The 21,097-nt window shown below is 36.8% G+C and overlaps 1 protein-coding gene across 5 annotated transcripts in view; it reads right to left on the reverse strand.

Moving 5' to 3' along the window:
* Positions 1–21,097, reverse strand: part of RPS6KC1 (ribosomal protein S6 kinase C1) — a 217,371-nt gene that overhangs the window by 27,045 nt on the left and 169,229 nt on the right. For 4 of the 5 annotated variants that reach the window (XM_036825177.1, XM_036825167.1, XM_036825195.1 and 1 more), the window contains 4 exons: positions 14,801–14,848; positions 13,449–13,581; positions 2,193–3,788; positions 1,832–1,921 (listed from right to left, as the gene is read on the reverse strand). In XM_036825177.1, coding sequence (XP_036681072.1) covers positions 1,832–1,921; positions 2,193–3,788; positions 13,449–13,581; positions 14,801–14,848 — 1,867 coding nt within the window. Of the gene's footprint in view, positions 1–1,831; positions 1,922–2,192; positions 3,789–13,448; positions 13,582–14,800; positions 14,849–15,438; positions 15,576–21,097 lie in introns of those variants that run through there. The other variant, XM_036825203.1, reaches the window with a different exon arrangement.

Raw genomic sequence — 21,097 nt, forward strand, 5'->3', positions numbered from 1 at the left:
GGGGGACGAAAGAGGAAAGAAAAGAGTATAACAGTAAGAAGAAAATCTAAATCATTGTTTTCAGAAAATAGTTTTAGTATATTTGCTTTGCAGATTGAAAAACTGTGCTATTTCTCAATACAGAAATAATTCTTAACAATGAAAATTGTAACTAAGAACAATATAGCTCTTTGCATCCTAATTATAATCATTTCCCATTATGCAGGGAAACAATGTTAGCATCAATAATAACGCTGGTTTGCTAGTAAGCATTAAATACTGTATTAATCAACAACTAAGCGTATCATGTCAATACAATCAGCTTGAACCTCCTCTGAAAGCCAGAGGGTGACAAGTGAAGCAACTTTGGCCATTCAAAGAGGCTGAATGCTAGGCAAAAGGTGAACAAACTTTGGATTCAAACACAGCCCCATCTGCACTGATGACAGACAGAAACTAACTAAAATCCAATTCATATGCTTAAGAGACCTATAATTATCAGCAAAGGATCTAACACCCCCAGAAATAAATCTCTAATTTAAAAAAACAAAGACAATACAGTAAAAGTAAGAGAAACCTGTTGTGTCAAATATTTGGTTATTTCTAAACAAGAAGAATATGCTTCCTAAAATTTCTCAAATATGGAAAGAACTCTTTAAAATCTGCTCTAAAATGCCAGGATGGCGCATCACTGAAATCACAACATTGCATTTTTTTTTTATTTCAAATTTTATCCATTTTTAGCCTTAGGAATTTTACTCTTTTAGCCATCTACCTCTCACATCTTAAAAATCATCCATTTACTGGGTTTCCCTAGTGGCGCAGTGGTTAAGAATCTGCCTGCCAATGCAGGGGACAGGGGTTCCAGCCCTGGTCTGGGAAGATCCCACATGCCATGGAGCAACTAAGCCCGTGCGCCACAACTACTGAGCCTGTGCACCACAATTACTGAAGCCCACGTGCCTAGAACCCGTGCTCCGCAACAAAAGAAGCCACCACAATGAGAAGCCCACGCACCACAACGAACAGTAGCCCCCGCTCGCCGCAACTAGAGAAAGCCTGAGCACAGCAACAAAGACCCAACTCAGCCAAAAATAAAATAAATAAATAAGTAAGTAAGTAAGTAAGTAAGTAAGTAGACAGTCCTCTGTGACTATGAATGGATAAAGAAGATGTGGTACATATATACAATGGAATATTACTCAGCCATAAAAAGGAACGAAATTGGGTCATTTGTAGAGACGTCGATGGATCTAGAGACTGTCACACAGAGTGAAGTAAGTCAGAAAGAGAAAAACAAATATTGTATATTAATGCATATATGTGGAATCTGGAAAAATGGTACAGATGAACTGGTTTGCAGGGCAGAAATAGAGACACAGATGTAGAGAACAAACGTATGGACACCAAGGGGGGAAAGTGGCGGGGGTGGTGGTGTGATGAATTGGGAGACTGGGATTGACATGTATACACTAATATGTATAAAATGGATAACTAATAAGAACCTGCTGTATAAAAAAATAAAATTCTAAAATTTAAAAAAAAAATCATCCAATTAAAGAGGATACTTAAAGGTCCTTTTAAACACTAAGAAGTTGACATTTCTACGAATTCATGGCCAGTTCTAAGAGAAGTATAAACCCATTTAACATCATATACTAACAAATATACATACACACATATACTATGGATTATATAATGATTTTATCCCCCAAATTATCTTTTGTAAAGGGTTAAAGAGATAACCAAATCCAACATATTGTCAACTGCTAGTGAAAATACAACTTCAATAAAGAAATGAGAGCTGCCAAACTACTTTTCCAAGTGAAACATTTTAGGAGATTGCTCTAACCTGGGGCACAGTACATTCTCTCTATGGCATCGCTGTCACAGGAATCTTCAACCTCACTCCACCTGCTAAAATACGTTAGCTGAATGTGTCCTAAAAACAAAACGACAGGAGAAATCAAAACATTTTTCTCTTCCATTTTCTGCAGAAGTGAACTGTAATTACTCCTTTTGTAGCTAAAAACAGTATCATTAAGAATAATGGCATCATTAAGTACTAGAAGCTATTACTGGGGGTGAATTTGCTGCACTGATAATGAAGCTCTAGACAGGAAATGAAGATACTAATTACAAGATAAAACGCCTACTCAGTTAATTGGAAGCAACAGCGAATAAAAAGAAATGCATTTGCAAAAGTTCCTGACCTCTATCATTCAATAAGATGTTGTTTGGGTTCAAATCGCGGCACACAATTCCCTCTCTATGTAAAGCATCAAGGGCTACCACCATTTCAGCTGCCCATCTTTGAATACAGCCCTCTGGGATGTAAAACCTGGAGTTTAGTGCTAATTTTTTATCAAGGTCCTCAAAAATCTGATGTATTTCCTTGTCTCCTTCTAGTGCTAACCCACTCTCTGCCTTAGTCTCAGAGTCTCTCTGAAATACAGTCGGCTCCTCTTTAGCCAAATCATCAGTTTGATCTGTAAACAGCAATACTTCTTCAGTTTTTAAAGTGTCTGTATTTACGTTATATTCATTAGCACCTGAGAGTGGGTCAGAAATATGGAATAAGCTTTCTTTTGCGTTGTTTGTTGTTACTGCCGATGCAACCAAGCTAAGTCCTTGAAACTTAGGATCTGAACCGTGTAACAAAGACATGTCTCCCGCATCACTATGATCATCAACTGCTACAAATAACATCCCAAGATCTCCCTGTGCGTAGTGTTTCTCTGTGATACTATGGGATTTAGGCCCACAGGGATCACTCAGTTCCTCTGTGCCTTTTTCTTCACGTGCTTGGCACTGTTCAGTACTAAGCCTGAGGCATAAAACATCAGGGGTTTCCAACAGTTTACTTTCTATTATGCCTATATTAGTCTGTGTGAACTTAGTAGGTCCCATTGCTGCACCATCTTTCATTGGCTCCAATTCACCAGGTAGATTTACAAGAAGATCAGGCCTTCCTTCATCAGTACCACTGACATCATCAAAAGCAGCATCTTTAAAAGAAATAACCGGGACTGAGTCATCTGAGCCCCTGCTAATGGTGTCATGAGCTATAAACTCTACCTTGCTTTCACTAGTACTAAAACTCCTGGAAGTGCTGTCTCCATCAGAAAGAGTGAAGAATGGTTTCAAAGGTTCTGACTTTAGACTATACAATTTTTCTCCAAAATCAAGTCCTAAGAGTTCACTAGTGCTATCCTTACTATCTATTCTAAAGAATTCCATGGGGCTGTTTTTAGATCTACTGAGGGAATCTGATGTTCTTGGAGAACTAACTGCTTCCAGGCCATCATCCTCAGGAAAGAACTTCAGCTCGTGGGCTGTCAGCTGTGTGCTGGGGCTCTCACTGTCAGCAGCAAGGTGGGCTGGGAAGTTTTCTATAGCTTTGGTATCAACATCATTCCTTTCAGTCTTTATGAAAGGCTCCTCATTCAAAGACCCTGGTTCAATCTTTTCTTGCCCATATTCATTGCATAATGTTAAATAACTAGTAGTACATTCTTCTTCTGAACTTGAGCCAGAATCTGGCCATTTTGGAGAGCTGTCTTGCCCATCATCATCTTGGTTGCTATCATCTTGAGAGCTTGGAGTAAGACTGGTCTTCAAAGGCAGAACTTTAAGCATGGCTCCACCATCACTTTCTCTGGATTCAAAGCTGCTGCTGTCCTGAGGACTAGATGTTGGCTGTTGCAGCTGAACTTTAGCAAGTGAAGATTTTTTCACTGCTTCGATGTCAAAGCTTTCTTCAGGACTTCTGTTTAGAAACTTACTGATATATGACCAGAGTTTGCCACCTGTGAATAAGCATAACCAAAAACAAAAAAAATTAAGAACACCAAATTAATGGTTATTTATTGAAGCCATTATAAAAAAAAAGTATTCTAATAATCAATCAAAAGCAAGTCAATGATACCCATTAATGTCAAGTATGCTGTAAGAAGCAATTTAATAAAATGCCTTCTTGAAGAATAGGCGAGCTTGGATTTGGGATTCACGACAACAAAGAGTCTAAATAAAATTTTTGCAATTAAAAAAAGAAACTAAATAACTAAATAAAATGCTTTCTTATTATTGCTGACTGGTGAGTACAGTTTCAAGCATATCTCCTAATATCAATTATTTTTAAAATGACAACCTATTTCTTCCTTTGAAGAGAAATTGGTTATAACAAATACTAATATGAAATTTCACAGCTAAAATTCTACTTTAAAGTTAAACATAATTTACTCTAGAAAAGTCTATGTTCTGCTCTGTTTATTAATAATTTTTTCAAGCATGGCCACCGAAGCTCTACTGACTAGAAACAGTATTACAAAAAAAAAAATAAGAATAATTAAATTTGATTCAGAAATCTTAAAAACAGTAATTGTGGGAGCATACTTTGTAAAGACATAACTATTGCTCCCCAAAATAGGAAATAATACATCAAAAATGAAACCCTGTACTAATAAGGAGAAAGCAATTTTTTCCAGCACATTCTTAAATGTCATTATTAAACATCATATACCAAGGAGAACTAAATCTTAGGGGAAATAATCACTGACAGTCAATTATATGTGTAAAAAGGTCAATGGAAGCATCCAAAATATCTTTCTCTCCTTGGCATTTCATTTCATTTAGAGGAACTCAATAAATACATAAAGCGCCCAATACTGTGCCCAGCATAGACTAATGCTATAAAGGGTAACTGCATAATATTAATCCTAGGATACTCAGACATCTTCTTCTATCAGTGATCTAGCTAACAATCTTATCCCATTTTGATAATAATTAGTGGTATAGAACATTGTGGTGTTTAACTTCCCTCTTGCTTCTTCTTAGCTAACTTTCTGTCATCACTAGCTTATAGTCAGTATCTCATATTTCTCCATATTCAAACTAAAGTTTAAAGATTCATATATGGCTTTGAAATTCACTCACTCACACGCAAAAGAAGCTATGCATCGATTCCATCTTTTTTGATTCTTTTGACAACAATAACCACATTCCTCTTATCACAAATACCTCCATTGTGGCACATTAACAGTAATGCCTGCCCTGAAGCTGGGGTTCTTGTATGCAGTCCAAATAAAATGATGTATATTGTTCAACTGTCCTACTGTGAGGACAGGACTAAGTCTTTTTCATCTTTATGTATCTACTGCTTATACAGTGTGCAGGACATGATAGGCATTCACTCAATGCTTGTTAACTCAAATCATAACTTATCAGAATGGGATACTCCATCACAAAGGAGACACTATCTATAGCTATAAAGTTCCAGTGATCAGCAAGGAACAATACCTAGTAAAGTTCTAAGAAAAGTTGCATTCATTCTTAGGCTAATTCAACCTGGATGAGCTGCTCAAATCTAAAATTGAATGTGCTAAAATTCTTTATTTTTGCTCCCCAAATCACTTCTTTCTGAATTCAGAGCTACTGAGGCACAAAAACTTGGACTATTTTCTCTCCTTTGTTCTTCCTATATCTGACAAGTTTCCAAGTCCTATAAGATCTACCCATGTTTCCCACAGTCTTCCTCTTCTTTTAATTCCTTTGACCACTCTGTGTTTCTTGGAATAACGTTATAGATACAACTAGACCAGTACTTTCAGTCCTTCCTGTATCACTCTATCATACTAACTGCTGCCCAAGTAATCTTCCATTTTAGCACAGATCTTATCATGTCATTTCTCCAAGAACCCAAACCCTACCCCCACCCCGCCCACCTACTGAACAATGCACCAACTCCATATAGGCATTTGGACCCTTAGTAATACAGTATCAACCCATAATTTGTTCCTCTCCCTCAACTCATCACACATTTCACCTGAATAGAATTTCTCCACATATAACCCATGCTGGGCTTTTGCTCAAACTATACCTACCACTTAGAATTGTCTTTCTTATTAGTTTCGCCAATATCTGCTTGCCAAAATCCTACCCATTCTTGAAGGTCCTTCAGAATCTGTTTTCTTTTATCAGTTTTTTTTACATACCCTCACTGTATACAACTCCTATCTTCTCAAGAATCCTCTGTATCACTTCATCCCTCTTATGACATTTACAACATTCTATTTCATACTAATATTACTTTTATGCTTTCATTAGGTCTTTTACCATACTGCAGGGTCTTCATAACTGCAAGGAGAGGATTCTGTCTAGCATGTAAAATAATAGGAATTAAATATTTATTAAATTGAATTATAAAAAGATGACATCTTTACAAATTTTTTGAAAACCTTTCAAGGAAAAGTTTATACAAATTAAAAATGTCATTATTTTTGGTCATACTTTCTTCTTATTCTAAAACAGATACATGGTTCTATTATTTTTTTAAAATTTAATATAGAAAAGGACACAGAACAGCAAAAAAATCAGAATATATATATCACACATAAACACTATTAACCATTAGACTATTTATCTTCTGACTTTTCACAACTAACATCTTATCATAAACATTTTCTAGGGCTTCCCTGGTGGCGCAGTGGTTGAGAATCTGCCTGCTAATGCAGGGGACATGGGTTCGAGCCCTGGTCTGGGAGGATCCCACATGCCGCGGAGCAACTGGATCCGTGAGCCACAATTACTGAGCCTGCGCGTCTGGAGCCTGTGCTCCGCAACAAGAGAGGCCGCGATAATGAGAGGCCCGCGCACTGCGATGAAGAGTGGACCCTGCTTGCCGCAACTGGAGAAAGCCCTCGCACAGAAACGAAGACCCAACACAGCCATAAATAAATAAATAAATAAATAAATAAATAAATAAATAAATAAATAAATAAACTGAAGTGGAGTGATTTAAAAAAACAAAACAAAACATTTTCTAATTTCATGAGAATATGAACTTGAAAGGCTATATAGCATATCCATAAGATAGATAGATATGGTGTGTTTAAATGTTCCTCTATTGTTGAACATCTAAGTTGCTTCTAGTCTTTTACTATTAGAATTAAAATAATGTATACTTTAGCTTACAAATACTTAACACCTCTGATTATTTCATCAGGACACAATACCAGAAATGAAAGTGCTAGGTCAGGAAGTATAAATATCTTTAATGCTTCTGATATGTGTCATTAAATTGCTTTATAGAAAAGCTGTACCAGAATCCACTCCTACAAGCAACGTGTATTAGTGCCATCTTCATAGCATCTTACCTATATTGGATATTAGCAAGTTTACCAATTTGATTAATCAAACATGGCATCTTATTTAATTCCATTCTTTTCATTATTAGATTAAAAAATTTTAATGTAATTGTTGGCATTTTCTTTATGGAAATTTGTTACTAGCCTAAAAAAGTACTCTAATGTGAAGTATAAAAACTGTGCATTTTCAAGAGAGGAAAAAAAACTGTTTTAGCTCTTTCCATTCCTTTTTGGGGGCCAAGTTAGATTTAATGCTCAATGTGGAGCTATAGAAACAAAAATTTGGTCCTGTGATATACTTTTTTCAATTACAAAATCATGAAAACCACATAACTTACAAAAATACAAAATTCCCATGAAGTTTCTTTCCACAGAAGCTGAGTTCTACTTTCTACAGAGTTAAGATCAGGCCTAATACACAAACTTACACAAATGTCAACATTATTATTGTAACATTAATAATATTAACCTAAAAAAAATCCTGTTATTGCTAAATCACAAAATATAAATAGAAAATATCTAAAATATTTATAATTTTTAATACTCTAAGAATATAAATGACACTTTTCTAAGCCCTGTTGAAGCACATAAAATTGCATATATTAGCTACTTTAAGCTATGAAAATAGCAATCCATAAGGTTTAATAAAAACTCTTTTTGTCTCTCTTTAGATTTTCATCTATTGGTTTTCTGCAGGATTACAAAGAAAATTTTTTCAATTTACTTGACCAGAACTGGAATTTTAATTTAATACATATGATAAAATATTGATGGATCCATGATCAAAAATCATCTTTTGACCCAGCAATTCTACTTCAAGAAATTTGTCTTACAAATAATTCTCAAAACAAAATAAAATAAAACAAAAATGCACATATATAGGGACAAGTACTGGAAACAATTTAAACAATAGTAGACAGGGGACTACTTAAATCAATTATGGTAAATCTGCACAACCAAATACCTTGTATCTATTCAAAAATAAACAAACAGAAATATTGCAAACACTTAGTGTTTACCATGTACTAGGCACTATTATAACTGCTTTACGTATACCAACTATTTAATCTTCACGTCTACCCTCACATCTACCCTATGTAATTATTACAGTTAATTACATAATTATTATGTACTTCTTATTATCCCTGTTTTACAAATAAGGAAACAGAGGTATAGAAAGGCTAAATAATTTGCCCAAGGTCACACAACTAGTAAATTGTGAGCCAGCCTTCAAGCTAACATAGTCTGGCTCTAAGATCCTTCTTTTTTTTCCCCTTAATTTTTATTTAATTATTTATTTATTTTTGGCTGCATTGGGTCTTCGTTGTTGCTGTGCGCGGGCTTTCTCTAGCTGTGCGAGCAGGGGCTACTCTTCGTTGCGGTGCGTGGGTTTCTCATTGCCGTGGCTTCTCTTGTTGCGGAGCACAGGCTCTAGGCATGCGGGCTTCAGTAGTTGTGGCGCACGGGTTTAGTTACTCCGCGGCATGTGGGATCTTCCCGGACCAGGGCTCGAACCCATATCCCCAGCATTGGCAGGTGGATTCTTAACCACTGCACTACCAGGGAAGCCCTAAGAGCCTTCTTTTTAATCACTATACTATACCGCCTCTCTCAGTGGACACCTATATGTACTGATAAGGAAAGATGTCCAAAGTACACTGTTAGGGTGGGGGGAAAAGCAAGCTACAGAACAATATGTAAAATCCATTTATGCTTTTAAAAATCAGGGACGTTCCTGGTGGCACAGTGGATAGGACTCCGTGCTCCCAATGCAGGGGGCGCCAGTTCGATCGCTGGTCAGGGAACTAGATCCGATGTGCGTGCCGCAGCTGAGGGTTCATGTGCCACAACTAAGGAGCCCACACAACGCAACTAAGGAGCTGGCAAACTGCAACTAAGGAGCCCTGGAGCTGCTACTAAGGAGCCTGCGTGCTGCAACTAAGGAGTCTGCCTGCCGCAGCTAAGACCCCACGCAACCAAATAAATAAAAATAAATAAATATTTTTTTAAAAAATCAGACAGGTATGGGGGAGATGTATATGTTTATATACACAGGAAATTTCTGGAAACGTTCACCCTATTTCTAGAGAATAGAAATGGGCATTAAAGTGAATAACGAGGAAGAATTTTTATTTCTACTTTATATACTTCCATCTAGTATGAATTTCTTTCTATATTAGTTTTATAATTTTTTTTTAAAACTAGTTAATAAAAAGAGAATCATTTCATCCCTTTGGTCCCCTCTTAACTTGAGGAGAAACTCTTTCCCATCCCCCACCCATCTGCTTGGAAGCTTTTCCAATCACTTTCTTGTAACCTAGTCATTCATCTTTTCTTAGTCAGTATTGAGCAATTATACACTGAGCACCTTCTATGTACCAAGCATTCCTATAAATGCTGGGATATATATATATATATATATATATATATATATATATATATATATATATATATATATACATATATATATATATGATGAATCATAATCCTTAGTCTTAGGAACTTAAAGTTTTAATAACACACATAGCACATATTGACTGAATACATTTGTTTCTCCTACCTTTTCTTCTTCAAACAGAGTTAAAATAAGAAATCCATTAATAGGAACAATAAACATTTTAAACCTCTCTCCTAAAACCCTGTCTGGCATATCCAACTGACTACTCGACACCACCTGGAAATTTAATAAGCATCTCAAACTCACATGTCCAACAATGAATCTCTGGTTTTTCCCTCTAAATCTACTCCTCCCACAGTTTTCCTCATCTTAGTAAATGGAAACCATTCTTTCAGTTATTTAAGCCCAAAACCATGGAGTCATACAAGGCAGAATCATGTCAGTTCTACCTTCAGAATGCATTCAGAATCTAATAAGCATTTCTCACCACCTCCACCACTAATGCTTTGTGGAAGCCAGCGTCGATTTCACCTGGAGTGCTGCAACAACCTCCAAACTGATCTCTCTGCTTTTGCCTTTGCCCTCCTAGATTCTATTTCCCACCAAGCAACCAGAGTAATCCCTACCTTGCCACTGCTCTGCTCAATATCCCCCAGGGTCTTCCTATCCATTCAGAATAAAAACTATGTTCTTAAAGTGGCCTAGAAGACCACGCCAGATCTGCCCACCTGCCTCCCCACTTCTCTGATACCATTTCCCACCACTCTTCCCATTCTGCTCCAGCCACACTTGACCTTGCTGTTTCTTGTACAGCAAATACACTCTTGTCTCCAGGCCTATGTACTTGTTCCCTCTTGCCAAGATACTCTTCCCTCCCATGTCCACATCTGCTCTCTCTCATTTCCCTCAGGTCATTGGCCAAATGTCTCCTTCTTAATAAGGTGACCACTCTATATAAAATAACAACCCCCAACTCACCCTTCTGGCATTCCCTCATATATTTACTTATATATTTGCTTATTGTCTGTTCTGCCTCTATACTGCAAGCTCCATGTGGGCAGAGTCTTTATTTTGCTCACTGCCATGTTAGAACTAAGCCTGTATCCCAGAGAGCACTCCATATATTTCTAAATGAATGAATTAAAAATGTTACGAAAATTAGTCCAAGAGACTCATGTGAATCATGAATAGTTCTGTTAAGCAAAGGGAAGTTAAAGCCCAAATCATAAATATTCAAGGATTCATATTATGGAGAAAACAATTCTTCAGTGTTTACTTTTTCAGTAATAGCTATTCACGTATATGAAAGTGATGTTTTTATGATATATGCACAACCTCCTAATTCACAGAGGTAACAAAGAAAGTACCACTGACATGTAAAAAGATAACACACTGTCCATCAGCCAGTTCACTTGACTGCTCATGCCAAATCCAGGAAATTATCCTAGATTCTTCTCTCCCTAACCTCAAATCCATCCCAGGTCCCACTGACTACCCTCAGAGCAACTCCACAAGTAACCCAGAAGGCCATGCCATCATCATCTCTTGCCCAGACTACTTTATTACCCTTCATTGCCTCTCCTCTTGCCTTTCTATAATCCATTCCACATACAACAGTCAGAGTGATTTTCTTAAATGTAGATCAGACATCGTCACTGCTTAAAATGTCCAATGGTCTCCCAATGCACTTGAATGAAAGCCAAAGCCCTTACTGTGCTCCTGCCTGCTTCTCCAATAGCTTCATCTACCACCACTGCCTTCACCTACCAGACTCCAACTGAATGGTCTCCTTTCTTGTTCATCAAACATTGCAAGTTTCTTTTTGCCTTCGATTTCTTACACTGATCCCTATACCTAGAATGGGTTTCCCCCTTACATCCAAACGGTTATTTCTTTTGTCATTCAGAACTCCTCTTAAATGTCACCTTCTTAGAGCGGGCTTCCTTGACTAGTCTAAAGTAGTCCCCCAGTCATTCTCGATTAGAGCTCTCTGTGTTAAAGATGAGTATGGTCCCTATTATTAGCCAATATTATCACGCTTTTGTTTTTCTGTTTGACTCTCCACAAGAAGAATGTAAGTTTCAAAAAGTCAGACTCTTTTCCTGTTTTGTTCACCTAAAAGAAAGCCTAATAGATAGTACATGCTCAATAAATTTGCTGAATATTTAATGAATCCAGAGTCCCTATTTACACCATAATCCAATATATTTGTATTATAAAATCTTCTTAAAATTAAACAATAAACACCTGAAATGAGTAGTCAAAAGATATTCCTGCCCACCCCCCCCAAGTTTAAATAATCCAGGACAAATTCTATGGTCACGTAACCATTCAAAGTCAGGCATGGTCAACAATAAAGGAAAGAGACTTGGTAAAGATAATCTAAAACAGTGGAAAATTTGAAAGCCAGATGTCTATGGCTTTAAAGCATATTATAAACATTTTCTATAGTAGCAAAGTAAAATCAGTTGAAATATCAGCTTTGGGAAGTATAAGAGAAGGTGAGAAGATGGCCCAAGAAAAAATGAAGTATTGTATTTGGAGAAGGAAAAGGAAAAACAGGAAGAAGAAGCTGCAAATAGCAGAGGTACAATAGGATTGAAAATTTGCCACAGATAATCTCCAACATGAGTAATCCACACTGGGTAATAGAATATTGACTATAATTACATTCATCCTACTGACCTTGTTCTAAATTATTATGGATTATTACCACGCAAGTTATTTTGTTCCACACCAGAGGTGGCTGTATTTCGCTATCAGATGACATGACCTCTAATTCAATAATGTCTGTAATGCACTGGTATCCTCGGATAAAAGCTGTCTATAATATCTGAACAAAGGTGAATTAGTTATCCAATTCACACACGCAATTAACTCTCTTAATACCTGAGAGACCATGGAGCCCCTTCTGAATTTCCTATCAAATACTACATATGGAGGTCTTCCCTCCATCTGTAGTTATCTTGTGCTGTACTTCATAATAAACAATATTAATAGTTTATTGCCCCCGCCAAAAATCTTACATTAGTTATCATACGAGACCTCATTCCACAAAGCAATGACTCATTTTCCTGGGAAAATGCATTCAATTCAAATGTTATGCCTGTTACTAAAGCACAGTAGTTCTTTATTCTCAGTAATGTTAAAATAATAACAACACCTTCATGAAATACGGAAAATAATTTAATTTTCTTTACTATTTTAAGAACACCTCTCAAAAGCCAAAAGGCAATATTTATTTTGTGGATTAATATTTATATGCTGTGTTCATTCTACATAAAAGACTATGTATTTAAATTTAGGTGTTAAAGGGCAAAAACAAACCAAAATATAGTATTTTTTTGCCACCTGTTCCCTTTACTAAGAGCTGAAATTTCACAGTTTGAAGGCAGAGCACTGTGCCTTTGCTTTGTACCCATATGTGATGCCAATGGCTGTATTCGTAAAAACCCAGATCAGAATAACTAGGTAATGTCAAATGTTAAGCAAATACCTATGCCTTCTAAAAAAGGAGGTAATTAATTAATTCTACAGGGGATGCTCTTCATTTTGTCATCTAACATTAGTGTATCTTCTCAGCAGAAAACAAGAGAAATCCCTAAAATAAAACTTAGTTCTCTTAGCACACATTCGCATTAAAGTTCTCATCATATTGGACCAATCCTAGGAGTGAGTAAGTAGTTAAGTATATCTAAGAATGTTACTACAGTTCAAATGAAATCTGCTTCTCGCCTGGGCTTTCATTCTCCCTCACAACTCCAACTAGGGAGGGAGAGCAGAGGAATAAGGAAACAATTTCTCACACGTGTTTCCTATGTTTTATCCGCTCAAGTAATGACAGAAGTAAGAAGGACATTATAGAAACTAAAAAGCTAAGCAGGTGACATTCTTCACTCCACAAACAATTTAAACTACAAACCAACCTTCCGCATGCTGCAGCACAAGAAATACCGACTCCTCAGAAATGATGTACTTGTGCAGACACACCATGTTGGGCACACAGCGGGGGATGATGGTCTTTCTGTTCCTGCTGTATTCACTGCTTTTCCTTAGACCCTGACAGAGAACAAAAAGGTCAGTTGTACCCTCCGTTGCCTTTGGAGCCTGCTGTGCTCTGTGTTTATCAACCAAACTAATCTATCCGAGTTACCCTGGGCTTCAGAGAAACCACTCATCTGCTGCTCTATGCCCCTCAGTCCCTGGAGGCTCTGCTGATGGCATCTGGCGTGAATCCAGAGAACGGAAGATGCCACAAAGCTGCCATTAAAATCAATTACGTGGGTCAGTGTTTTTATTAGAGATGCTCTCAAACTAAGTCATCAGGATGACACACAGTTATTTCTCTATGACCTTTTCTTAAGTTTTATTTTACTTATGTATATCTTTAAAGCAGGAGACATCGTGAGATCAATTCAAATTCCTGAGACACAAAAGGCAATCCTAGATTAAACGGGCAGTTTTAAAATTCTATTCCAAAAAAGTACAAAGATCATTTTAAGTTTTCTCCAAAGGAACAAGGTATGTGTAGTTTCTGCTGTCATATCCTGGTTTAAAAATCTGAGAAAATGCCAGTGATAAAGTATACTCATAAAAATAAATTTATTTCAGTATATGTCAATGTGACCAACTGCCATGCTGATAAGTAAAAGAAAAAATATCAGAAGAATATAAAACTAATCTGAAATTCATTAATTCTGGATGCTGTGGAAATGCTTAAATTAGGATACTTTTAGAATATGTACTATCACAATCCACTTCAAATATGATTTTGAAATTACAAAATTGAGGGGGTTTTCTTCCTTTATTCATTTAATTACAAATTGAGTAATACAGAGAATCAAAATTGAATTTAGAAAAAAGACAGGGCCAGGGTTGTAGATAACACTTTCCCAAATACCTGCAACAAAGACTTTAAGGCAAAATTTCAGCTCTTAAGAACTATAATCATAATCAAAGGTATGATTGCGTGTGGTCTTCACATACTATGCAAAATGTACTAGAGATGTACTTAAATTATACACTATACATTTAAACAGCATAAAATGAGTCTTCAACTTATCCAAATTATTTCCTCCATACTCTATAACCTAAGCCTCTTTTTAAATGTATGCTATAGAGTACTTATCCACTGTGATGGAAGGACACAAAGTAAAATACAGATCACTGCAAACATAAAAGAACATTCAAACACCCAGAAAAAAATTAAATATTTTCTTTCAGAAGCATAGTTTGAAAATAAATTTCTAAATTCATTAAACAGAAAAATTCTACTTACTTTTAGAATGAATGTCTGTTCTGTCCTTGTGTCCATTACAAGTAAAACCTACATAAAAGACATGAGTAATAATCTCTTTACAATACAATGAAACATGAACTCATAACTTTTTGAAACTATACTTTAAAGGTTTGGGGGAAGTGCTGAAACTGACTCTGCCAAAATTGTTAATTTCTGAATAGATTTTTTTTTTTAAGTCGCCAAATCACAGGATTAAAACAGTCTTATCTAAAAGTGTGTTTCCTTTCTAAAAATGCCATATTTTAGAAACACTACTACATTTTCCTAAATTTATTTTAAAATATATTTCTTAAAAGGAAGAATTATTTTAGAAAAAGAACTTTTCCTCATGAAACATATATGGTTTAAAAAAAGTTAAAAAAAATTTTTTTTACAGAAATTGAAGTCTCAGTTTTCTTCCTAAAACCTATAATGTAGCAACTTGCTACAATGTGATCTCAATAACCCAGGCTCTAACCCAAGGCACCCTTCTGGTGCTACTTCTCCATCCTGGACTCATCCTTAACTCCTCTTTTCCCATCAGCAAATCCTGCCAGCTCTATCTTCAAATTGTTTCCAGAATCTGAACTCACCTCACCACTTCCACAGCTATTACCCTGAATGAAACAAAGATTTACCTGGATTATAACAATGGTGTCCCAACAGATTTCTCTCCTTCCATCTTTGCTGCCCTATGGTCTATTCTCAAAATAGCAGGCAGGGTTTTCTTTCAAAAACATAAGTTATATCATGTCACTTCTCATTCAGAGAAAAAGCACACATCCAAAACAATGACCTCAAGACCCCTCATAATCTCACACATTGCCCCCTCAAACTATCCACTCCCCCTGCACCCATCCTGGTGAAAAAAGAGTGAATAGAGATAGGGGATTATGCTACCATATTAATATTTATATTTATAGTTTATATTTTATAAACATTTTAATATTTATATTATATATTTTATATTATGTTAATCTTATCATTTTGGAGACACTATAGCAGAGGTTGGCAAACTTTTCCAGGAAAGATGCAGGTAGTAAATATTTAAGGTTTTGCAGGCCCACACGGTCTCTGTTGCAGCTATTCAACTCCGCCGCTGCAGCACAAAAGCAGCCAGAGTCCGAAATGGGCCATGGCGGGAGAATTTACACCACAGAAATCTGCAAACACTGTAAACAGGGCTTTTTTTCCCCACCCCCTCCAGAGAGCTGGGAGTCGACGGTAAAAGAAGATATTAAGCTTAGAAAAATAAAAGAATGGTTAGAAAGAGAAAAACAAATACCATATGCTAACACATATATATAAAAACAAAAAAAAAAAAAAAAAAGTGTTCTGAAGACCTAGGGTCAGGACAGGAATAAAGACGCAGACGCAGAGAATGGACTTGAGGACATGGGGAGGGGGAAAGGGAAGCTGAGACAAAGTGAGAGAGTGGCATGGACACATATACACTACCAAATGTAAAATAGATAGCTAGTGGGAAGCAGCCGCATAGCACAGGGAGATCAGCTCGAAGCTTTGTGACCACCTAGAGGGGTGGGATAAGGAGGATGGGAGGGAGACACAAGAGGGAGGGGATATGGAGATATATGTATACATATAGCTGATTCACTTTGTTATACAGCAGCAACTAATACAACAATGTAAAGCAATTATACCTCAATAATGATGTTAAATAAATACATACATAAATAAATACATAAATAAATAAATAAAAGAATGGTGAGAAGAAACGGGAGTTACAAAGAGGAACCCGTTTAAGACCTGATGAATTTGAAGTAATAGTGACAACTTCATCTTTGACCCCTCTTCTGAGTGCTTGACCTAAACTATTTAACTCCATTTAATTTCAATTGAATATTCCCACAGATACCTCCTAAACTCATCCCTTCCTCTTCCCAAAGCCCTGTCCCCACTAAAACTAAAACAAAACTCCGCTTCACCTCTTACCACATTGAATAATACCACCACCCATGGAACGCCCCAAATCAAAAAGCTCCCTAAGTCTCCGTGAATTCTCCCCTGCCCCCCACCTTCATAACCAGTGACCAAGTCCAGTCAATTCTACCTCCTAAGTATTTCTCTCCTCCACCTTCTACTCTCTTTCGCCTACCATGTTTTAAGTGTTTAATATGTGCTATGTTTTAGTCATGTGTAATCATTGTTAATTCTTTCAATTACCCAATAAGATAGTTTTACCATTCCTACTCCACATGTGAAGATACTATAACTTCATCTGTAGAAGCTATAATGGTAGATAATAATAGTATCTACCATTTGTGAGAATTTCAGTGAGATAACCTTTAAAATTGTTTGGTACAGCCAGTTATTACTATTATTGCTATCACTATTATTGCTTCTTCTCCCTGAAACGTTCACCCAGCCCCTTATCAAACAAGCACTTATCTTTCCATATTCAGCTCAAATGTTACTGACACTTTTCTTCCTTTGTTCTCCCACTGTATATGGTACCAGCCTCTTCAATTTGGTTTTATTTGGTCACTTGTCTATATCCCAACCAGATTTCAAGCTTTTTATCAGCATGTTGTAAGCAGAATAACAGTCGCCAAAGACACTCATATCTTAATCTCCATAACTTGTGAATGTGTTATGTTACCGGCAAAAAGGACTCTGCAGATGTAATTAGGGTACAGACCTTAAAACAGATTACCCTGGATATCTGACTGGGCTTAATCAAATCATATGACCCCTTAGAGAACTGTCTCTGTCCAGAACTGGACAGTACAAAAATGATACGGCAGAAGGGGAAATCAGAGGGATTCGAAGTATGAGAGGGACGTGTTGTTGCTGGATACAGAGGTCCACATGTAAGCACTGGAAAGAGCCCTCTAGGAGCTCACAGTAAGCATGAGAAGGAGCAGGCAGCTTCTAGGAACAAAGACCAACCCTTGGCTTAGAGCCAGCAACCACAGTCCTACAACCACAAAGAAAAGAATTCAGCCAACAACCTGAATGAGCTTGAAAGTGGATTTTCTCCCAGAGTCTCCAGTAAGGAATGCAGCCCTGCCAGCACCTTGATTTTAGCCCAATGCAACCCATGTCAGACCTCTGATCCAAAGAACTTTGACATAATAAATTTAGTTGTTTCAAGCTGCGAAGTTTGTGGTAATTTGTAATGCAGCGATAGAAAGCTAATACAGGGCAGAAATTGTATTTCCTCCAACACATAACCTATCCGTCTCCCACAGTAATTGTTCAATAAACATATGCGAATGAATTTAGGTGTAAAAGTTTGGAAGATAGACAGCAATTTGGGAATGGAGCTTAGAAAATAAGTCAGGACTAAAGATGTACAGTAACTGAGCAATCTCCATAAAAATAACAGCTAAAGACATGAGGAAGTACCCCAATGGAATGCTCACTTTATAGCAGGTACTGTGATAGGGTTTAAGGAATTAAATCCCATAATTCATTCAACAATCCAATGAGGTAGGTATACTTTTTTTTCTTCCTTTTTGGCCACGCCACACGGCATGTGGGATCTTAGTTGCCCAAGCAGGAATCAAACCCGCGCCCCTTGCAGTGCAAGCGCAGTCTTAACCACTGAACAGCCAGGGACGTTCCAAGGTAGGTATACTTTTATTAACCAATATTACAGAGGAGAAGACAAACATAAAACTGTTAATCTGCCCATGCTCACAAAGCTAAGACATGCTGGAGGTGAAATTTAAACCCAGCAATCTGGCTCCAGGGCTCTTCCTCTTTAACTGCTAAACTATACTATTTATGTCTGTGTATACATAGCTGGAATACTGAGGGTATATAACACAATAACAACCAAAAGTACAGTGAGAAATACACCAAAAACCCCAGAAAATATAGTGGTTCAGACATCAGGAAAAGAGAACGCTTAAAATGAGAGTAATCACCTGTGCCAAACAACAAAGACAAGCCATGAAGAATGAGGACTAAGAAGGGACTACTGCCTAAGGCAGTTAGGAAGTCACTGATAGCTTTCAATACTACATTATGCAGTCAACTGGTGGGGACAGAAGCCAACCACTCTGAGTTAGTAATGGGTGATAGGAAAATGGAGGCAACATATACATGTCTTTCCAAAGAGAAGTACGTCAGAAGAAGGAAAAACACTAAAATGAAAGAGTTAGTAGGATCATCAGGTTTGAACTATTTTCAGAGAGGGTAGACCTATTTGCCCATAATTTCCCTCGGAGCTATATTCACCACCCATCTTGAACCTGGTAGGCATGGAAGCACATCCAAAGAACTTGAACCTTGACAGTTAAATTAACATATCATGAGTGCAAAAGGGGGCACACCTCTGTAAAGGAAGGCTCAATAAACATCTACTGAGTCTGTGAAGACATTCAGTATTCCTTAAATCTCATCTGTTTTCACATCAAGTTGTGACTCTTTTAAGCTATTCATCAGATTCCAATCCTAATTTAAATAACATACTTCTATGTGAAATAGAAAACGTTTCACTAGGTAAAAGGTAAGGAAGCTGCACAAAGCAAGGAACTTTTTTCTACCAGAAACTTCTTAATCGACTGAACAGAATGTACCTGCATAAATCAGGAGTGATATCTCTTTGCTGGTCTCACATAGCCATGAAGCATGAAGTGGATCAGATAAAAAGGCCAAATTAAGATCGATAAACATGGCTGAGAAGGGCTGCTTTGTTTACATTTACTTTCTTCTCCTATCAAGTTTGTCTGCAACTAGACAATGTTCACATTGAGGCAATAAACACAAGAACATATGTGATTTTTTTCAAATGTGCCCTTTGACTGTCAATTTCTCCCAAACAGGTGTTGGCTAAATGATTATAAATTGGCCTCTGGATACACCTCTTCAACTGAGCCGTACAGGGCTGGTGATAATATAATTAGACCTAAAAACATCAGGCTGGTGAATGCTTTCCATCTGTTTGGCAATAATGTTTAGTTAACAGTAGTCTTTAAAAGAAGCACCTTCAACTTCAGTTCTTTAAGTTATTTATAGAGCCATTCTTAACACACCAGCACTCCTGCTAACAAGAGCTTTAGCCACTTGGAAATTATTAGCCATACGGCTGTATACAAAGAGAAACGACTGCATTTAACATCTGTATCTTTCCAAATTTACACGCTTCAACCTCATTTAGAGTCATTTCTTAATGAACAGTGCTACGGCGCTGCATTAATATTATAGTTGCATGCACAAAGATCATAAGGAGCCAAACATTTTTTTAATGCCAACAGTAGGCCGATCTGTAATGAAGCTGTCAGCATAAAGGACAAAATAATAGCTTCTTTAACCCTCAAACAGAATTCGTTCATTTGTGGACTAGAACATATCAATTTAAAAACTGCTTCATGGGTTTGCTCACCTTTATAAAGACAAAAATCTAATTTGGTACTAATTTGATACAACTGTCTTTCCAATAAAAGACTCCTAAAACCATCTTTTATTTCATGATAAAACAAGTACTATAACTAAACCTGTCATGAAATAATTATCTTGGATAGCATACCTTATTGAAAGAATACAATTAATGTATTTTTCCCTTTCATTTTTCACACTTACTTATCAGCACGATATTAGCATATGGTCTAACAGGAGAGATTACTTCATCTTTGCCCGTGGTAATATACAGAATCACTGCTCCTAACTGGGAAAAAAAACACAAAAAACAAACAACTTATCCCTTCAGGATTAGCCTCATCTGCTCCTCAACTCCACCAGCACAATGAGACTTGCCTACTCTTCTTTCGCAACAGTAGCAGGAAAAGCTCCAATTGATTATAAGTCAACTTTGTTAACTAGAATGGGGAAGGCCCAATATTTAACTAGGTACCACCTCTGGAAAGATAGCAGAGGTTGCGGAATATATCAAAAGTATCAAATGATGAGGTTTTTTTAAGCATATGAAAAATAAATTTGGAGAAAAGAAAAGAGACAAATAGCAATAAAGACACTATGATTGTGGTGAGGAATCATGGATAGTTCCCTTCAGTGAAGATTATGGGCCACCCATTTTTTAATTTTTTTAGATACTTAATTTAAAGGTTGACATTCAAAGTCTGTAAGTCTCTAAAAGTAAATTCAACTCCAATTCCTTTAAAAAGAAAGACTACCTGGGTTATCTGAGGGAATATCTATCTCTACTTTGGTGCCAGTTACTTCACAGGACTCCAGAACAATTAATAAAAGTGTTTTTTTTAATGTTTAAGAAAAGCTTACAGAGATAGCCATACCAGACAAACAGCGTTTCCCTTAACAGTGTCACAGTACCATTCGTGTTGACCGGATGTCATCTAAATGGACTTCAAT

This window comes from Balaenoptera musculus, chromosome 1, assembly GCF_009873245.2.
Source record: "Balaenoptera musculus isolate JJ_BM4_2016_0621 chromosome 1, mBalMus1.pri.v3, whole genome shotgun sequence".
Classification (NCBI taxonomy): Eukaryota; Metazoa; Chordata; class Mammalia; order Artiodactyla; family Balaenopteridae; genus Balaenoptera; species Balaenoptera musculus.